This window comes from Phytophthora cinnamomi (genome assembly GCF_018691715.1).
Source record: "Phytophthora cinnamomi strain GKB4 chromosome Unknown Contig42, whole genome shotgun sequence".
In the NCBI taxonomy this organism is placed as follows: Eukaryota; Oomycota; class Peronosporomycetes; order Peronosporales; family Peronosporaceae; genus Phytophthora; species Phytophthora cinnamomi.
Genome location: NW_027150975.1, coordinates 652,440 through 673,767, shown reverse-complemented (window position 1 = coordinate 673,767; position 21,328 = coordinate 652,440). Strand labels below are relative to the sequence as shown.

At 50.0% G+C, this 21,328-nt stretch overlaps 2 protein-coding genes across 2 annotated transcripts; both read right to left on the bottom strand.

Moving 5' to 3' along the window:
* Nucleotides 1-2,214: 2,214 nt before the first annotated feature.
* On the bottom strand, nucleotides 2,215-2,785 carry IUM83_14301 (Long-chain-fatty-acid-CoA ligase; the record flags this gene model as incomplete). Its single annotated transcript, XM_067939034.1, has 2 exons — nucleotides 2,215-2,492; nucleotides 2,632-2,785. 2 exons carry the CDS (start codon nucleotides 2,783-2,785, stop codon nucleotides 2,215-2,217), a joined length of 432 nt encoding a protein of 143 aa, XP_067791116.1.
* Nucleotides 2,786-9,031: 6,246 nt separating this feature from the next.
* IUM83_14300 (Long-chain-fatty-acid-CoA ligase) lies at nucleotides 9,032-9,602 on the bottom strand (the record flags this gene model as incomplete). The annotated part of the gene is made up of 2 exons (XM_067939033.1): nucleotides 9,032-9,309; nucleotides 9,449-9,602. The coding sequence occupies 2 exons, from the start codon at nucleotides 9,600-9,602 to the stop codon at nucleotides 9,032-9,034; spliced, it is 432 nt and encodes a 143-aa protein (XP_067791115.1).
* Between the last annotated feature and the right edge of the window lie 11,726 nt (nucleotides 9,603-21,328).

The following is a 21,328-nucleotide window of genomic DNA, read 5'->3' as shown; positions in this document are numbered from 1 at the left end:
GGGACCCTCGGAGGATGGGCTGGGGCTCCCAACCTCGCCGTGCGGCAACTTGAACGCATGAGCCCGTTGAGAATGCACCTCAGTGCCATCTGGTCTCGATTTGTGACAGTGCAGGATCGTTATCGGGATCGTGCGGCGATTTGTGTCTAATGACATAGCCGGGATATATTTACGAATTTCTGTTGTAATAGGGCAGCCCCCAGTACTACGTGATAATAATGCAATTCTTTAAAAAAAAAAATATGGCAAGTTCAAGAGTTCTCTGGATATTATCCAGAGAATAGTATATTATCTAGTTGCGTATTGCCTGAATCTTTTAGGGGCGACATTCATGTAGTCATTTAACGCTGCCATTCGGGTAAGATAAGGGAGGGGCTCAAGTAATACGATGAAAGAACTCTATCTAATGGAACGACTTAAACTGGATTTCCTGCAATACTTCACGGCAACACAAGATGCGCTGGGGGAAACAGAGAGACTGTTTAGCTTAGAAGCAGACCTTACTTCGTGGTAAAATCCAGAGCTCCTCTGCTTTCTTGTCGTTGCTCACACTTTCACGCTTGAATTCGTTTGACTTTCTGTGGACGCCCTTGATGCTGGTTCGGACTTTTGAGGTATTCTTCGTCGGCGCCATTTTTGGCAATGATTTGTTTTCCCAGACTGTACTTTGCATTCCATGCTGTCCACTGTTTTAGAGGGCGAGAGCCAGCAAATGACGACGGATAATCCCAGTCATAATTCTATCGTACTGTATTGGTAAATCTTGGGGGTGCCCTATCACGCGTACAAAGGACATTTCTGTGATAGATCTTTTTACTGGCTGACACCATCTCGCTCGTTCCATCGTGAACGACCTCCATATATTTTGATCGACCTCGATTTGCGTTTTCAAAACGCAAATAAGGATCGTTTTACCTTATGGTAGAGTCCTCAAGACCCAACAATCAACACCCAGCCATCTGTAGTGGAGGAAATCTCCAGCCTGTCCAAGCTAGCAGCTTCAACACCAACTGGTCGCAGTCAATAACGGCAAACGTGATGACTGCGACAACAAATCGTGTGCATAACGAAAAGCAAGCGGAGCATAACGTAAAGCTGATGACCAGCCAGAAATCCAGTGCGCCAAAACGACAAACTTGATGACTAGCTAACGACAACCTATATTACAGTAGCTGCGGCTTCATTGGTTAGCAGGAGCCGCAGCACTAGGAGTACCTCGTGTCCTATTCACTTTGCTATTTACCTATGGCAATACACTACGGCTAAACTGCCGGGAGCCTCGCCGACTCCCCCAGCGTGTCTTCGATTTCCCTGCAGACACTACACCATGCGCTATCCAGCACGACTCTTGTGGATCTTGCGGTGTACTCCTCGCAAGTGGCATTGCAGTGTCGAAGGCGACCAAACCGGTGTGTCGAACGTGGCCGTTGTTCACTCCTCGGATGTTCTCGCTGGCGAGGACAAGCGGTTTCTTAGAAGGTACCAAAAGGTGCTTGACGAAGACGACGAGGAAGAGAGAGTGATGAGCGCGAATACGCTGAGCGATATGATGCACGATGAGGTTTACCGATTTCAGATGTTCCAGAAGTGGAAGGAACTTGGACATACCGCGGACAGCGTATTCCCCCATGTGCCAAAAAGTCTCTACGAGTACTACATAATCTTCCTGCGTATGAATGCCAAGAAGCATTAGCATGCCATTTGCATGTTTCAACTCTTGAAGCACGCCCCACAACGCCAGGCAGGAGACTGTATAGCCTCGCTGCGTTCAACTAGTACGTAACTGGGAAACTCGAACGGTACTGTAAAAGAAAAATCGTCTACAAATAGATGTTCTCTTCTGAAAATCGAATTCCCATTTGAAAACGTTTCCCGCATAACTGTGAAGGGGGATGTTCGCTCAACTAGCCTCTGGTATAAATGTAGAAGCACCCAGGACCATTGATGCTTTAGCAGTTGAACTAGGAAACTACACAAAAGGACTCAGCGATAGGCTACACCTTGTTGCGGCCAATGGCATTGACTACGGTCACCGAGGCAGCAGCAACGATTGGAGTGTTTGGTACTACCCGAGGCGATTCTGGGTCGGCTTCCCATCAAGACGTCAGCGTGAATCAATACTCCAGAACTGGAATCGCCCATAATCTTGGCGTTATCCGACACCACGGGTACGAGAAGCCTGTCAAGTTTAAATACACCGTTGCTTTGGTTTCGTCACAGATGACCGTGGAGCTCTTTGTAGAGCTCGTCGATCTGCGGCTGGAAGTACGCCTTCAGCTGCGGCCGCTTCAGCTTGACCGTCGGTGTCACCAGGTCGTCGTCAGACGAGAACGACTTCGGGTGGAAGTCCACGTTGCGGACGCGCTCGACAACGCGCAGTTGTGCTGCCTTGGTCACGCGCTCCGTGTCGTCACGCACGTCCTTCTGGTACTCGGGGTTGGCGAGCACCTTGGCCTTGCTGGCGTCGTCGCCGCTGAGTCCGTGCTCCTGGGCTCACACCTTCAACGCCTCCACATTGGGCACCACCACACCAACCAGACAGGTCTGCAGCGAGTCGCTGTAAACACGAAGAGCTGTGCAATGTGCTTGCACTTGGAGTAGGCGTTCTCGATCTTCTCGGCGGCGACGTACTCCCCTGCGCCAGCTTGAAGATGTTCTTCTTGCGGTCGATGATGCTGGGCGTGCCGTCGGCGTTCCAGCAGCCGATGTCTCCCGTGTGTACCCATCCACGTTCGTGAATGGCCTCGCGCGTCATCTCCGGGTTCTCATAGTACACGGCGAACATCCCGGGGCCCTTGACGAGGTCTCGCCGCGCGGGCGGGGCTTGTCGCGGCTCGTGTAGCCAATTTCGGGCACGTCCTCTAGCTGTACATGACGGGCGTGCCCACGTGCGACTCGGTGGGCAGCCGGCTCGATCTATCGGCAACCGGGATGCTACATCGTTGTAACAGTGGAGGTCTACGGGCGCGCCTTCAGCAGACACATGTACGAGATGGACGTCATGCGCGCGGTGAACGCGACGTGCTTGACGAACGCGACGTGCGCGATGAGTTCAGCGAGCACGACGAGCAGAGAGCGAGTTTGTTGGGGATGCGTATTATATATTATATATTATATAATTTACCACAAATCCATGTAGTTTACATCAAGTCCATGTAGTTTACCTCGCATCTATCTACTACAGTACAGTATTGTTATGTGTTGCTCGAGACAATTCGCAAAGTAGATTTTGTATGTACTGTACATCTACGTTGATTTTCGTCATCTGAATGAGATGACCTTCTCAGTTATGCGGATAATATTATCTACCACTTTCGATATTCCCAGATTTAGTACCGTCGGATCAAATAGCTTTGAAGTGGTCGTCCTCTATTTGTTTAATCAACTAACCACAGACGAGCTTTCTTCTACAGTACCGCGTTCGAGTTTCCCAGATGCGTAGAACGCAGCGAGGCGATAGAGCCCCCCGCCTATCGTGATCTCCTTTGGGTGGTGTTGTGGCGCGTGCTTCAAGTCCTGGCTACTTGAAACACACCTCTTAGCCATGAATTCTCCTGAACGCTTCCCACAATTTGTGGAGATCAGACGGCGCATGCTGGTAGACTTGGTCCGAAGTAATTCCACGTGCTTTCCATTCTTGAAACATTTCGAAGCGGAAATTTGCATCGTTCTGCATCCTGTGAAAATTCAACGCGGCAAACAATTCCTCCGCGCTAAACGCGGGATATATACCTCTCTCTTCCTCGTTGTATTCAGGAAGGTTGACTTTGTCATCCGTCGTTTGATGGCTTCGAAGGAATCTCTTGTCCTCGCCGGCGAGAGCATGCGAGGAGTGAACAACGTCCACGTGGTCTGATCGGCCTTTGACACTTCCAAGGAGGACGGCCGCAAGAACCACAAGGGTCGCGTTGAAGAGACGCATGGCTGGATGTTGGTTGTTGGGTCTTGAGGAGTGGAGGAGAAATTGCAGAATGAGAAATGCGGAAGAAGAACGTCGCCCTCTCGAGTAGCTCAAAATGACTGGTGGCTGTTCCTTTAGCCCTTCACCGCAACGCACGGCCTCAACACGTAAAAACTGTCAGGTTTCGGCAAAAACGGTGCAGAGATTAGATATATGGGGGTGACACAGCGTCTTTGCCTTATCTGTGAGTATTAGTATCAATTATAGGTTGGCTGCATTTGCAGATTCCATTTTCCCCATGTTGGAACGCTTTTGAGTTTAAATAGCTTGCACGAGCTGTCTGTGAACAAGAACTGCGACCGCATTTTCATTATCATCCGACGCGGCCACATGACACATACATGTAACTGTACGATGCGGTGCGGTTGCATGGGTCCGGTTGAGAATAGACCTCAGGCGTTGAAGTGAGAAAGCATGGCCATATACCTCTGGCTAGCACACATGAACAGCGTTCTGCACACTCTACAGTATAGAGCTGATGTCAAACTGATCGGAACATATCCCGTTGTTTCAGTTGATGCTCCAAACTGCACAAAACAAGAGCTTGGCCACTGTTTTGTCTATTTTGAGGAGGATTTGGACAAACGCTATCAGGCCTAGTGTTCAAGCGTGCTACCGCATTCATCGATCCCGTGGTACATCACCAAAGGGGTTGAGTGAAACAAATCTATTTTGCTCCCAAAAGCATTTATATCACACATTGGCCTCTATTCTTGAACAGTGTATAGGCCTGATTCTTTTTACCAAAATATTGCGCCAACACTACTATCCGGGACACATAAACCACGGCCTTTAACATCAAATCAGGCTGTATGCGCCGAAATAGTGTATTATGATTGTTCTAACATGCTTGACCACGGGTTTTTTTTCAAGTTGCCTAAAATGTGCTCCGGATTTTTCTGCAAGTCGTGAAAAATGTTGTTCGTTCTTGAAAAACGTAGTATTAAATAAAAAGTTGTATGGACCAGTCATTTGCACCTTGGTTTGTAAAACTTGCAAGTTGGGTGGGAAATGGTGTACCGACTTCCTTTGTATGTTACTGCCGTCTGCTTATGACAGACAAATGTTCTGATTCAATCAAATCGGAAGATTTTATTCCTCTCGTAGCAATACATTTCGATTGGTCAACCTAATCCCATGTTGCCTAAATCGACTTCTCTTAATAAGTGTCAGTTTACCTAACCCCATGGCCTGATGCTTTGCTATTCGGAGTATAAGAGTCCGATTTGCTGAAAGGCACAATAAATCATTGTCGTCGTCTCGAACACTCCGATCACTTGACTTGGTCACCAAATCAAGTGATTACTCCCACCAAGAGTAATCTACATCACACTGGATGTTTTATAGCTCATCGTCGCTGAAGTCGATGGCGGGCGGTGCGATACATCTTCCATTGTGTAGTCTTGGACGATAGATACGTAAAAAAACGGCTCCAGTGCGACAAACGATTCTAGTGCGACACAGAGACATATAGGGTCGACACCCCCTCCACTAATGCAGTTAATAACCTGCATCATTTTAGTTACTAACGACAGTGTACTAGTTAGTATAATTTGAGTTTATCTCTTATTTTTCCTTACCATCTCGGCTGTTCGCTGGGACATGGCGCAGGATCGTTATTGGGATCGTGCCTTCGAAACACCGTAAACCGAAATACCGTAAACCACGAGTTGATTACAACACTCGTAAAAAAAGTTCCCGTCCTATATAATCTGTTAACAAATTATGAGTTTTTTTACAGCGTAAAAACTAAACGTGATCAGTCATTGTTGCATAATTTGCGGACTTGACGAAATGCTTAGCCTTTTCGAAAGCTCGCTCGTGAACAGCACCTTTCTCCGTTGGTATCGCTCTTGGTTCATGCGAGGAAGCAACTAGTCTGCTACGATTGGTAGTCCTCATACTTCCCCAACCCCCGCAGTGCGACATGCATCAAATTTGATGAATGAACGCCTATTTTTGCTCCTCGACGCATGCGGTTGAGAATGCACCTCAGAGCCATCTGGTCCCTGTTCAGGATCATTATTGGGATCGTGCGGCGATTCGTGCTTAATGATGTAGCCCGGATGTAATTACAAAATTCTTTGTAATAGCCCCCACGTCGTAATAATGTAATGATTTGAAAAACCTGACATTCCTTGCTGTCCAGTGTTTTAGAGAGCCAGAACTATCAACCGGCAACGGATTATACGAGCTCATAATTCTATAGGTCAAGTTGGTTATCTTAGGATCTGACGGGGGGGTCCTATTACGAAGGGAATTATTTTGATAGATCTATTTACTGGCTGACACGTTCCTCATGCGACTATAACCTTTCCTCCTATGACGTTTGCGCGCTCGATAGTAAGTTGCGAAGTGAGTACATTTAGCAGTTAGACAAAGCTCCTTAACGCTGCTTGCCTTACAGGAGGCTCTGCAGCTCCAACCACTGGTGCTGATTATGCAGTGCCGCGGTTGACGCGGCGTCGATTACTACTCCGTCTCAAAATTGATGTCCCGTTGTTGTAGATCACATGCGCGTTTTGTCAATATTTCTTCTTTTGCAGCGCGGTTTGGCAAATACGACGCGGCGCGTTCTCACGGTTTGAACCGTGTGCTTATTTACTCAGCACGGTTAGTTTTGACAGCAGAGTGACGAAATGAATGGCCACGGAGGTGATTTAAGAGCTGGGACAGGGCGGCAGATCGCAGATGTCACCCTTCCTCCTCAAACCAAGCGTCCAGCTCCGCCCATTCTCCTACTTTCCCAGTCCAATGGAGGTTTCAAGCACGCCATGAAGGCGGGAGCTCACTTTGATGAGCTCATTGATGCCGTTACAGCAGCGTACTGGGAGCTGCCGCCATCGACAATAATGCCGCGTTCTTAAGCCTGCAGGGGTCGATGGACTTGTGCATTCAGGATACAGGAGGCAACACGTTCAAGCCTCCTCACCGAAGCTTCAGCGGGAGGGAAGACTGCCTCTGAGCCTTCAGTGCTCCCCCAAAACAGCCGTAATTGTGTCGCAGCATTACAGGGAGCAGACTACTCACCATAGTTAAATCAAATACAGTTTGAGGACATCATTTTCGAGACAAAAAAAGAGTGGGATTGGACATCAATTTTGAGACGGAGTGGTATGTATTGTGAAAAGCACTCAGAATGTCTAATCGGATAGTAAATCGGCTGATTTAGTGCCTTATTTAGAGACGGGAACCCTTATTTATTTCGACCCATCCCTTATTTAGAATTGGGTACCCCTAATTATAATCGGTCTTATGCAGCATCGCTTCAAAGCTATTTTAGAGTTGTAATCGATTTGGTCTCTAAATAGGCTGAAATGTCAGCTCCAACCTCGGCATTCCGAGGAAGTCCGCACAAATAAATCCACCGAGCAACCGGCTATGCAAACACTAGCCAAGATATCAGTCAAAATAGGAGGAATCAACAGGACGAGCAGAACCAGCGTCCGTGTCGAGGACGCGGAGTTTCGCTTCGACCCAGAGGGCAGCTTTGATGACCTCTACGCGAGAGCGGAAGAGCGCATCGTAGCCGCGCTAGTTGCTTTCGATATTAGAACGTTGCGCCCTGATACTAATCTCTACGCTAAGCCAAGTCAAGGCGCCACTCAGCAGGGCTGGGTGGATTTAACCACAGCTCTCCGTCGAAATTCCGCGGCATACATCGTGTCTCCGCTGTCTCTCTCCCTCACCACTCTGTTCTGACAAGATGGCTTCAGAGTCCAGTTCCCAACTCCTATTTAAGCCGACTTACTCAGAATAGCACCCACATTAACTTCCTATTCAGTACAAATTACCACGTATCGTTTTTGCTCACAGCCCTGATTTACAGAGCTATACGGAGTGACAAAATCGCCCGTTTTCACAATAGGTGTAGTTTATGAGCGTCGCCCTCCACTACCCTACCCCTACTAACCCTATCCTTACCAGGGTCTACGATTATTCATTGATTACAAGTACTGTACATGTAATATGGTACAGTATGCTCATCAAGATTCCCTTCCTAGTGCGGTGCAGTGCATGATCGTTATTGAGATCGTGCCTCGTGAAATACCGTAGGGCTACGTGTACATGTAAAATAATAATCATACACATGTCGCATCGTGGAGCTACCGGTACCCATGAAGCTGCCGCATTTCTCATTCTACGATTTCTCCTCCAGTCCTCAAGACCCAACAACCAACGCCCTGTCTATCCAGCACGACTCTTGTGGATCTTGCGGTGTACTCCTCGCAAGTGGCATTGCAGTGTCGAAGGCGACCAAACCGGTGTGTCGAACGTGGCCGTTGTTCACTCCTCGGATGTTCTCGCTGGCGAGGACAAGCGATTTCTTAGAAGGTACCAAAAGGTGCTTGACGAAGACGACGAGGAAGAGAGAGTGATGAGCGCGAATACGCTGAGCGATATGATGCACGATGAGGTTTACCGATTTCAGATGTTCCAGAAGTGGAAGGAACTTGGACATACCGCGGACAGCGTATTCCCCCATGTGCCAAAAAGTCTCTACGAGTACTACATAATCTTTCTGCGTATGAATGCCAAGAAGCATTAGCATGCCATTTGCATGTTTCAACTCTTGAAGCACGCCCCACAACGCCAGGCAGGAGACTGTATAGCCTCGCTGCGTTCAACTAGTACGTAACTGGGAAACTCGAACGGTACTGTAAAAGAAAAATCGTCTACAAATAGATGTTCTCTTCTGAAAATCGAATTCCCATTTGAAAACGTTTCCCGCATAACTGTGAAGGGGGATGTTCGCTCAACTAGCCTCTGGTATAAATGTAGAAGCACCCAGGACCATTGATGCTTTAGCAGTTGAACTAGGAAACTACACAAAAGGACTCAGCGATAGGCTACACCTTGTTGCGGCCAATGGCATTGACTACGGTCACCGAGGCAGCAGCAACGATTGGAGTGTTTGGTACTACCCGAGGCGATTCTGGGTCGGCTTCCCATCAAGACGTCAGCGTGAATCAATACTCCAGAACTGGAATCGCCCATAATCTTGGCGTTATCCGACACCACGGGTACGAGAAGCCTGTCAAGTTTAAATACACCGTTGCTTTGGTTTCGTCACAGATGACCGTGGAGCTCTTTGTAGAGCTCGTCGATCTGCGGCTGGAAGTACGCCTTCAGCTGCGGCCGCTTCAGCTTGACCGTCGGTGTCACCAGGTCGTCGTCAGACGAGAACGACTTCGGGTGGAAGTCCACGTTGCGGACGCGCTCGACAACGCGCAGTTGTGCTGCCTTGGTCACGCGCTCCGTGTCGTCACGCACGTCCTTCTGGTACTCGGGGTTGGCGAGCACCTTGGCCTTGCTGGCGTCGTCGCCGCTGAGTCCGTGCTCCTGGGCTCACACCTTCAACGCCTCCACATTGGGCACCACCACACCAACCAGACAGGTCTGCAGCGAGTCGCTGTAAACACGAAGAGCTGTGCAATGTGCTTGCACTTGGAGTAGGCGTTCTCGATCTTCTCGGCGGCGACGTACTCCCCTGCGCCAGCTTGAAGATGTTCTTCTTGCGGTCGATGATGCTGGGCGTGCCGTCGGCGTTCCAGCAGCCGATGTCTCCCGTGTGTACCCATCCACGTTCGTGAATGGCCTCGCGCGTCATCTCCGGGTTCTCATAGTACACGGCGAACATCCCGGGGCCCTTGACGAGGTCTCGCCGCGCGGGCGGGCCTTGTCGCGGCTCGTGTAGCCAATTTCGGGTTCGTCCTCTAGCTGCACTTGGCTGTACATGACGGCCGTGCCCACGTGCGACTCGATGGGTAGCCGGCTCGATCTATCTCAACCGGGATGCTACATCGTCTTGGTCTTCGTTTGTCACTCGTTGATTTGCGAACTCAGGAAGAATGGTCGATTACCGATTAGTGGTCTTCTCAATTTGCTAAGTAGTAGTGCTATCTTCTTGTCGGTTATTCGATCAGTGTCTGGAATACGATGCCTGTCCGTTGGGTGAGATGTAGCTGAACATGACGTACTCGGAATATATCGTGGTTTCTTCGTTGGAACCCCCCGAAGAAACTGGATGTTGCCAAATTTTGAGAATGCTTGTGAAGTTCTTTGGATTCGGCTTGTCGGTCTGTCTAAGCAGCCGACGGTAGTGAACTCCGAATGTTGTGTAAATCGCGGCAAGGGTGGTATTGAGTGGTTCAGGGTCGATTTCCTCGAAGCAGAGCCGGTTTCGTTCTGTCCAGCTGTGGTGGAGGGTAATGCACCTGATCATATTCCATAGTGATATAATCTCAGCTTGTTGGTTATTCCAGCGTGGTGCTACTTGCAGCTTGTGGGGCAACACAATATTTGTCCTTCAAAGAAGCGGCACCAGTCTTTCCACAGTTCTTTCAACAGCGCGTCAGACTTGGAGCAGTCCTTGAAGAGATGTTTTGCTGTCTCTATGTTGTTGCATGTAGGATAAGGGCAGCACTGGATATTTGGATCTAGATGTTTGAGGAACCAAAAGCGCGACCTTACTGGCAAAATACGTTGCGCGATGCGCATTTGTAGATCATCGTAAATTGGCAGGAGTTCCGATCTGTGTTGGCGTCCAAATCTCACAAAGGCGGAAACATCTTCTAACGTTGTGGCAATTAAATCTAGGCAGATAGGATGTTGGGTGGGGTTTAGCAGCTGTGGTTGTAGTAGTTGTTTCACCTTGTCCCGGGGTATGTGAGGAAATGCGAATATTTTTGCGGCTGTTTTGACTCCTACGTTGGGAAGGAAAGTCGTCGCTTGGTTTGTTTGAAGTTCCAAGTTGCCTAGTGTTGCTTCCACTTGGGAAATAACTTGCATGAGCTCTTTATGGAGACTTCGGAGCCACATTTTCTGAGTCTGTAGAGGGACGCTAGTATTACTAGGATCCAGGGTTTTCCTTAGGAATGTGGAAATTGATGGATGTTTGCCAATGTCGTCGATAATATCTTTCATACAATCGTATTGTAGATTTTTGGCTACCTGGAGTCTGAAACTCCTTTTCGGCTCCGCAATTGTGGCAATGTTTCGTTTGTGCCCTTGTGGAGTTGTGTAATGGAGGAGAGGGTTTTTTGATATCCAGAGTGGGGCACATAGTAGTGCTTTTGCGGGGCGGTTCTGTCCTCCTTTCGCGGGCCACTCGATCTTGTGCCATAGCTTCCAAGTTTCGGTCCACCAATGGGGCAGAGCCTCCATACGTAGCAGGCACTTGAACTTGGAAGGCGAGAAGTCCAGGAAGTCTAGCGGGTGGTTTACTGGTACGGATGGAGTTAGCGTCTCGAAGAACGTGGCTGCTAGGGATGGCCAGTTTCCCTTCTCTGGAGCTTCTGTCATCTTCGCAAACTGCTGGAGAGTCGTTGTACATTTAGTTGTGTTTGCAGGTGGGGAAGTTGGAATCCGCCTGCCTTTCGCGGTTGATACAGTCGCTCAGTTGGAGCCAGTTGAATGAAGGTCGAGTCCTCTTCATTTTTCCGGGTCAGCACAAACTTATTTAATATTCGCTGTCATCTCCGAACGCCGGAAGTTGGGATCGTAGTGTGCGGGGTGAAGTGCCAAAGTACGGAGAGTATCATAGTGTGTACTGGTAGGAGCCGCCCCCGGAGTGTTCTCGCTCGCCGACCCCATATTCCGAACCCTCTGTAGAATTTGTTGTTGAGTTCGGCGACTATTGTGTCATCCGATATGTGTTGGCCGATTGGTATGCCTAAATATTTGACTGAATCGTTGGGGCCTAGACACTTAACTTCGGGGATGACTGGACACGTTTGCCTTTTGTTTAGTGGCAATAACGCGGATTTTTTAAGTTGAGGCGTGCTCCTGATCCTTGACAGTAGATTTGCACCTGTTCTAGTTGTTGTCGTAATCTATTCGGGTTCGTGGCTATCAATGTCGAGTCATCTGCAAAGTATAGACCAGCTATCGTGGTTTGTACATTGACCGGTACACCAACGTCTTGGCGTTGGCGGATAAGATTGCCAAGTGGCTCGATACAGAGTAAGAAAAGAAGTGATGACAGCGGATCACCATGTTTCACGCCTCGCGTTACTTGCAGAGGTTGTAGTAGAAACCCGTTTAATAAAATCAATGCACGAGGTTTGTTGTACAGGAGGCGAATCCACGAGATAAAACGTTCGCCAAAGCCAAGGATTGCCAGAATAAGAAAGAGGTACTCCCAATTCACTCTGTCATATGCCTTCTCGAAGTCTAGGAACAGAGCCATCGCTTCCGAGTTAGTCATCGTTGCATGATGTTGGAGGTCATTTAGTAGGCGTACTTGATGATGTAGTGATCTATCAGAAAAAAATCCTTTTTGATCGGGGTGTATAATGGTAGGTAGAACCTCTTTGAGGCGGTAAGTTAGCACCTTCGATAGGACTTTGACGTCTACCGGCACAAGTGCGATCAGTCTGTAGTTGCCTGGATCGCTCCGGTCTCCCTTCTTGTAGAGAAGGGTGACACAGGATTTTCGTTGGGAAGGTAGCAGATTCCCTCGGTCTAGTTGGTACTGAAACACTCTACATAGTATTTTTCCAAAAACCTCGGGTGATGTCTGGTAAAACGCTGGGGTTAGCCCATCCAGTACTGGAGCAGAATTGCTTCGCATGTGTTTGATAGCTGCTGTAAGTTCATCGGGTGTTATTGGACTATCCAATTTTTCAACATCTTCTCCTGAAAGTTTTAGTTTAATCGACTCGAGCAAGGCCGCTCGCTTTTCTTCACCAATCACAGTTCCATCTAGTGGACTCGTTGGGTCTCCGAAAATTGTCCCCCAGTGGGAACGAAAACGTTGTTGCACTTCTTGAGGGTCGGTGGATATTTCCCCCGACTCTAGTTTCACTGACGTCACCTGCACAGGGCGCAGTAGGGAAATAGGAGGTCGAAAAAATGCTGAGGTTGATGTTTCCATGCTACCTGCGTGGAAATCAGAGGCAGAGTCCTGTTGGAGTCGAGCCACATGTTCTTTCCGCTCTGTATAGACAGCTTTTGCCTCTTGATAAGTGTTATGGGCACTGGGTGACGGATTATCGACGTAATTTTCCATGCTGTGTTCGAAGCATTTTTCCGCTGCTCGAAGGCCTTGATTTTCTTGGATCGCCATTACTGCTTGCAGGGATTTTAACTGGTTTGTCATTCGGCATTTCCACCCTTCCCATACTAATCCAGGATTATTGGCGTTAAGTGTGTCTGGAAGGAGGAGTTTTGCTTCGTTTTCGATTGCTTCTTTGACGAGTGGACATTCCAACATTTTTGTGGGGAGGCGTCAATACCCTTTACCTCGCGGTTGGTGGCATTGCCTTAAGGTGACAATATGTGCTAAATGATCGCCCGAGTGAGGAACTTGAAAGTAGCGTGATGATCCGTAGTAGCGTGTCGTGACTGTATCGGACATAAGCAATAATCGAGTCTGTTTTTCCTGGGTGGTGGTCCTGTGAAGACACGGCGCTCTGGGTGTTGAATTCGCCAACAATCAGATACGCCTAGTCTAGCTATCCACTCCAAAGCGCTCTGTCTTGGTCGGTTATGTCTAGCTGACACCGTAGCCGAGTCTAGAAGTGGGTTAAAGGTCATGTTTAGGTCTCCCATTACCCGGTGTACGTCGTCACGGTTGATTTCCCGTGTCAACAGGGTCTCATAGAAGTGATAGTTTTCCTGTGGATCGACCGATGCATACACATTGTGGATGTATAGGTCTTGGTTTTGAACCCGTATTCGCACTACTAGGTAACGACCGGGGATTGTCCAATCTTCCATTTCTTCAGCTGAATCAAATCCAGGAAAATCGCTATGGATTATGGTAGCAACTCCACCACTTCTAGAGAACTGAGTGGTTGTATGCACGGCATTTCGGTCTGATATGAAATATTTGCAAACGAAAATGGCTTGCAGAAGGAATTGAAATTTGTTGGCATGATGAACATCTCTAAACTTCGTCTCTTGTAAGCAAATTGGAAATCGTCTTGTCAATCAGTTTGTACCCATTTTCTAGACTCCGTTAGTATTTACGGTCAAGATGGATACGTTTTCCCAGAACGAGCCCTTAACAGTCAATGTGCAATGGGCCTGCTGCTAGCAGCATGTTGCCATCCTGCACCTGCATTTGTAGCATCGCTTTTTCCTCTGCTAGCCATTCATGGTTGTCCCTCAGGTGGATGAGTGTGGACAGGATCGGGTGTGTCCATCCAGAGCTTGTCACTCGATCTAGAATGATCCGTCCGCACTCAGTGCGAAGGATAGCCATTAGTACATTCGGGTGTAGTAGTCGGGTGTCTGAGGTCTGGATCCATGGCACATGGGTCGTGGCTAACGTTTGGATCCAGAAGTCGTTTTTGAAGATCTCATGGGCTGCGGCATACAACAGCAGTTCAAACAGCACCAGTGCTAGAGAGATATCGTATAGTTTCGACTCGTCCTTCATGTTCACCAGCATTTCTCCGGTTCTTTTGAATAACGCCGTACGGGATGTCAGGGCAGCAAGCCCAGTCAGTTTTTTTTTCATTTTGTAGTGAATTTGTTGCCGTTGGTCACTGAGCCGTGCACACAGCGGAACCACAGGTGCGCACGCGTTAGTAATTCAATCAGCTCTGATTTTTGGCGCATCCACCGTGAGACTTTCAGCAAGAAAGCTAGACGGTTTTTGCTAATCTCTTTCATCGCATTTTCGGAGCTCGTTTCGCTCGAGAAAACCTTCGTTTCCTCTGCTTCTAATGCCTGTTGAAGGGTTTTGTTTTCTTGTTCGAAAACGAGTTTTGATTTGACGATGTTTTCCGCCATCTTCGGAATCAATTCTCTGACTGTAATAGGGTTCGTCGATAGTTTCACCTTGTTTTTCTGGTTTTCGTGGTAGTACGCGTACTCATTGCTGTTGGTGCTCTGTTCCGACGGGTTGATGCGGGTTACTACGATTTGGTAGCCCGAATACCCATTTTAGTTGGGGTTTGACACACAACATTCCAACTCCGGGTCTAGTTCATCGAGGTGACTCCAGAAGTTGGGTGAGTTCCAGGATTGTGACGACGTCGTTGGTGGTGGACCACTTCGTCGGCTCTGTAGTCTCTTGGGCGAATGTGGGAATGTATCGCCTGGGAATTCGGTTGTCGGAGATGAAGGCTCTGACATGTCCGAATCTGCGCCAATGTCTAGGGATAGATCGAGTTGGATGTCATCGGACTCAGCGCCATGCGAGACCGGGCTTAGGACTGTGCCCGTGTTTTCCGCGCTCTCCATGGTAATATCGATACCGATCGGGGGTGGCATTGCGTGACTGGCAATGTCTCCCTCGCGTGATCGTTTCTCTCCTAGTTGTTTGGACGTTTTGTTGCGAGGTTTCTCAATGTTCGACACTTTCTGCCGGTATTCCCCGAACGGCAGTTTGCTCGGGTCGAGACAGTTGGGAGCCATTTTGCTTGGCTGGAGGTGGTAGTACTGAGGAGGCACGTCTTTGCCTTTGACCGCGTATAGGACACCGTCCATTAAAAACTGTGAGCATACCGAGCCGTTGACCAGTAGGCTCGGCGGGCATGTTGGGCTTGCAAGAAAGAAACGTAGAATCCCTGAAGACACTCGTGTTTCCCGACTGATGAATGTAGCGTTGTAGTAGATTGGCTTGCAGCCCATTAGTACCAACGCTTGAAACACCTTTCTAGCAGTGGCTTGGCTGCGAACGCCCATGATATCGATGAAGTAGTTGTCTGAGAGTCGATCACAAATCTTAAACTCCAGTCTTTTTCCGAGGAACACACAACGTTGTCCCTCAAGTTTCTTTTTTGTTTCTTCGGAGTCTACCTGGAACATCAGTCGGTTTCGAGGTAGCTTGTGCACATGCACGATGGCGTGTTTGTCCAGTAAGTCTCGAATGATTGGGTTATCATCGATCAGTTTCAGGTTGGCGATAATCTTCGGCCGTGACAAATTTTGGAGGTTTCCACCAAAGCTTGCTTGAACGCTGAAGGGAGCATCTCGAACGGGAGTAGGTTGCGCGTTTTCGGCAAGGCGAAGAAGTTGTTCAGGACCTCGAACACCTTTGTTGTACGCTTCGCGTACTAACTCCAGACTATCTTCGTCCGCTATTATGCTGCCAGGTTGGTCTTCATGTTGGCCACAATTGTCCTCGCGGAACTCGTGACTTCCATTCAGGAGGTCCCCAATAGTGACTCCACTTTTAGGGGGTCCGTTACGTCGCGGTGTTGGACCGTGCACCGGGGCGTCGCCACTAGCAGGCACGGGAGCGGGTACGCCGGCTTCAGGTTGGCTGTTTCCCTGCGAGCTTGGTTCGCGGTGGGTCGCTTCGCTTCGCTGGGCGACAGCGTGAGCGGGAGGTGGAGCACCAGCATGGTTTTGTGCCACTTGCTGTACGGCGGTGGCAGACATGGTCATGTTGGGAAGAAGGCTTGAAGGGTCGTTGGTTTCCCAAGTCACTCGAAGGCGGCAAATTGAGAAGTGATTTGCGAACTCAAACAGCACCGATGTCTTCGTCTCTCATACTTCACTACCCTGTTCAGAGGAAACTTTTGGCGAAAGCAGTGGTGGGGAGGCCAACGTGAGCTCCGTCTTCGATGCGTGACGAAGCTGGCGAGTTTCGGCAGGTCGAAACCGAACATGTCGGCGGGGTATCCGGCGTCCATGAGCTTCTGTGTGTGCTGCTGCTGCACGGGCACCACGATGCAGCAGTCACCGCCTGTCATGTGCGCGCCGAAGACGCCCTCACAGCCGCAAGCTGTCTCGAACAGGTAGTCCAGATCGTGCGTGCTCGCCTTGTAGTATTCGCGCAGAGATTCGTGGCTCTTGAACACGAGCTTACCCGGTTCAGCGTACTGGTGCGCACGGAGGAGGTCACCGTGGGCTAGCCCCCCGTGATTACTTGTCGCGCGCGGCGTGGGTTGCTCTCGGTGGTGGACCTCTGCGTTCCTAACGAACTGTGAATACCTAGTTAACGGCAGGGCGCTAGACACAGTACTAACGAACTGTGAATTATACACCCTGTTAAAGTTGAGCATCTCCGACGTGCTGATGCTTTGCAGGAGAACATGGGACTCGCTCATAGAGCTGTCCCGTACAATGTAGACCACGTATTTAGTTGCAGAATAAGGGGGATTATCTCCCCCGCCTGGGACCACCAGTCCTCACTCCGTCTTTTGACTGCTAATACACAAGCACCTCCGGGCATCCTTCCTCCTCCAAGACCTCTTCCTTCGGCACCTTCACGCTGTCCTCCGCTGTTATATTCCTCTGCTATTCCTTCCTCTAACATGTCCGATCCAAAACCTTAACACACCCGAAACGAACAGCTCCGAACGGCGCTCATACCGTCGTCCCCTTCACTGGTCAAAACAAAGAATCACAGGCGTGGATGCAGACGCAAACTGTGCCTAGTATCCCGCCGTTAACTATTCACAGTTCGTTGCCGTTTTAAAGCATCTCATTTGTGAGGTACGGTAATCGTAATGATTACCCCGTACATCGCAGAAAGAATGCGTAGTAGTAGTAAATGTGGTCTCACGTTCATTGCGCTAGTTAAGAGTCAATTTATTGAGCCTCCTGGCTAGTGTAGCGTTCGCATACGTCGGGTCTCTCTTCTGAAGGTGTGTAAGCGAGGAGGGCTGGATAAGAAAGAATGCGTAACAAATAGAATGCCAAAACCAGATTTTCGGTTTCGTTTGATAGCTATTCTTAGAAGAAGTAGTTTCCAATCGCTGGCTAACATAATATGTGATGCATAATCGTTTTACCTAATGGACGTCGCCCAAAACCGCCATAGATGGCTTGATGACCTTAGTATAACACTGCTCAGTGACTTTGCCAAAACGTAGCTCCACAACTGACAATAAAGCGGGGATTGCGTCTTGTTCAATGAGCCCGGGTCACGACACAGGAAAGTCCAAAATGGTCATTTGACACAGTACACAATTTAGGCGCGAAAACCTGCTGCATATATCTTTCATAGTCTTCCAAAGGTCACTTTGCAATCTTGTCCAGAAGCCAGCAGATCCCCTCTCACGCAATCCTACAACAATGCTATCTCTCTCGCTTGTACTAGCGCTGGTCACCATGCTGGAGAGCCAAGGGGACATCTTGAAATGTGTGCGTCGTGACGCGAATGAGCTCCTCATTGCGGCGGAGCTCAAGCGCCAGATGCGAGTTCGCCACCGACTTTCGGCAGGGTGTCTTGGAGCGCTGCATCTCTCACCGAGGGTCCTGCTGTACGAGTACGGCACGGACGAGAACTTGCTAACCGTCACGACACTGACACGGTAAGTAGATCTGGACGAGAATGGCTCGTTGTTTGTCACTGCTATCTGATTATGCTGTGATTACTAGCGCTGCCTTCGACAAGCTTCTGGTCGGTTTGTGCCCTACTACAGTATTCACCGCCCTGATCGTAAAGGCGGAAGACCTCCTAAACTACAGCATCACCATCAAGTCCTCAGGCTCCTCATGCATTACTACGAGGGATCGATGGGTTTGAAGACCCTATGCCAAGTATTTCCAGTTCCACCAGCGAGGCCGCAGAGAACGCTTGCTCGCGGTGAGCTGGCACTACAAGCTACACTAACGGGGGGGGGGGGGGGGGGGGGGTATCCTGCGAGAATAGGCTGACCATCACTGGAGCATCAGCAACGGATGGCTGCCTGGGTGGAAACAAGGGAACCGTTGCTTAAGAATGGTTTTGGCTTCGTTGACGGGAAGTGTGACGAGGTCCCATCCAATTCTAGACCAGGACCCATCGGTCAGAAGCCCAAACGCTACCACGTACCGGCCATATGTCACTTGATTCGTGGATATTTGTTGACCCAAGTATTGGCTTTGTACAGACTTCAAGTTGGATTGGCTAGATTTGGAAACTGAGTTCTGTGGAGGTCAAGATGCAGCGACCTCGGACCCCAGGTCTGAGATTTGAATTCAGTGTGGGGGCTGAGGTCTGAGATTCGCTCTAGAGGCCCCAGATCTGGGGTTAAAGGCCTTTAATCGGACCCTGGGCAGAGATCTGAGCTTGGGCCTTTTGGATCTGTGACTTGGCGTCACTTGGTTGCTTAAGTCTCAGATCCCAGATCTCAGATCCGAGTTCTAAAAGTTTGGAGTACCGGCAGATCTGGGACCTGAGAGTGATGTCAAACGTTTGAGTCTTTGGTGTGGCGAGGTTAGCAGGAAAATTCTGAACCCGCCCGTCGGCTACCCAAAACCGCTCGGCCCGACCCAACATTGACTACTGCGAACTTTAAGTGGACTGGCTCGCTCCTGGTGAAATGGCCTGGCTAGGTCTGCGGCTTGGGTGTATTCCGCCCAGACTTTGGGCCAAGCTGGCATGCAGTCGAGACCCAGGGTGCTTGACTTCGACCACCGGGGGTCTGAGCTGAGATCACGGAGTCTGGGCCCAGCTCCCGCAGTGGCTATGGACTGTCCGCCCGTCTCAGCCAAGAGTCTGGGATCTGGGCGATGTCCGGAGTTTGAGCGAGTTGGCTCGGGGCGGTCTGGGAGAAGTCGACTTGACATTCAGTCAGTCACTTCATATCAGCCGTACTACTCTTAGGCACCCCCTTTGTGGGTATAAGTGCCTCACCTGCAGTGACCAATTGGCATCACCGGGGACCTCTACGTGGCTGGCCTGACCTCGGTCGTAGTGAATACAATGACCTGTCCAGCACGAAGAGTCGCCCAAGTCAGTATTTGACGGATTACATCTCACCATTGTTCAAGGTGTACCCAAAGGGAAATTGCGCCCTCACGTGATAAATCTTACTTTGTGCATGTGTTAAATTCAATCAGAGTCCGACCCCCCCCCCCAAAGACGCAGGTGGTGCTTCCGCAGGATCCAAGGAGATCATCCGACTAAATTCAGCTCCACATACCAACTCAGTTGCTATTCCTACGGGGTTGCAGCGGTGGGGGTATTTCATAATGTTACGCGCTGGGTACTTGCATACCCAGTGTCGTATTTCGTGTTTTCGGGCGGAAGGTGATCCGCCCTGAGGTTTCAAGGCAGAGCAGCACCTGGGATAGTGGTTTCCATGGCTGCTGGTGAATCCGTGTGGCGCGACTGATCTGGGATAGTGGTTCCCAGCGTCGCTGATCGCCTACATCAAGGCGTGGTGTGCGGAAGCCCCAGGGCGCAGAGCGAGAACCCTGGACCAAGACAGGCTCAAGCCGAGCCAATTCTCGGGGCCACCCTCAGGTCGGGGGGGGGGGGGGGGGGGGGGGCGCGTGAAGACCTGTTACGCGGCTTACAGTCTGAGCCGCCGGAGGAAGTGTCGTGACTGGAAGCGACTCGAAGCCGGAGTCGCTGAGCAAAGAGGAGGCTGTTAAGGCCCAGAGTCCAAGGGCCTGAGAAGAGAAGTGGACTAAGCGTGTGTGAAGTGGACGTGGAGTTATATTTAAGAAAACGGGGCACAGCGGACTTCGCGCGTGCGTATAAGGGTCTTCCAAGCAAGGAGCGAGCTTCGTCTGGTGTGCACCTGAAAACTCTCGAGTTCGGAGGCAGCTGGTGTGGCCGACGCAAGTCTGGGCCCACAGCGTAGCCCTAGGAATGACCGCACAAGGGATCGCACGAGTGAGGAAGCAACACACACCTCGCCCACCTAGAACTGGGCTGAGCGAAGCCGTGCTGAGCCGAGAAGAGCTGAGCTTTGCTGAAGTGGCGCTGAGCTGACCAACCTGAACGGTGCAGAAGGAGAGCTGAGCTGTGTCGAGCTGAGCCAAGTCCGAGGTTGTGCGATCTGAGCGTCTTACCTGTTTCGTTGAGAGGCGCTTCGCCACATTGGGATTTGGAGCTCATTCTGGGGGTTGTCTGTGCATCAGACCCTGAGATGTTCAGTCTGGAGTCTGGGAAGAGAGCGTGGCCTGCTGCGTCTGATTTCACCTCGGCAAATTGGTGTCACAGCTGGGATATGGAATCAGTATCGTAATTTTACCCCCAGCTTAGATCCCCAGCATGGGAGTCTCAGAATCTGAGCCAAAACCGAGATTCGGCTCTGGGGTGCCACCGCTGGGATATGGAATCAGTATCGTAATTTTACCCCCAGCTCAGATTCCCAGCTTGGCAGTCCCCGAGCTTGAGTCAAAGTTGAGATTCGGCAATTGTACACACACTCTAGGACGCTGAGCTGTGCTCCCGGTCTAAGATGATGATGGAGTCTTGGAGTTAAGCGGCTGAGTGCAAGTCAGCTGCCACCCCGAGCCTAGGACGTGACTAAGAATCTGCGACGTGCCTGCAGGACCCGGGATGTGACTTCGTGGTCTCGTGTATGAAGTGGCTACATGGAGATGGCTACATTGCCGATCTGGGATCTGCGGTAGTTGCTCATTCAAGTTGGCGGTTGCCGTTTGGAGTGTAGCTCTGAAGGGTCTCCTCGTTGTGGCTTTTCGACACCTGGTGTCTGGCACACAAGATTCGGCCCGTCCAGT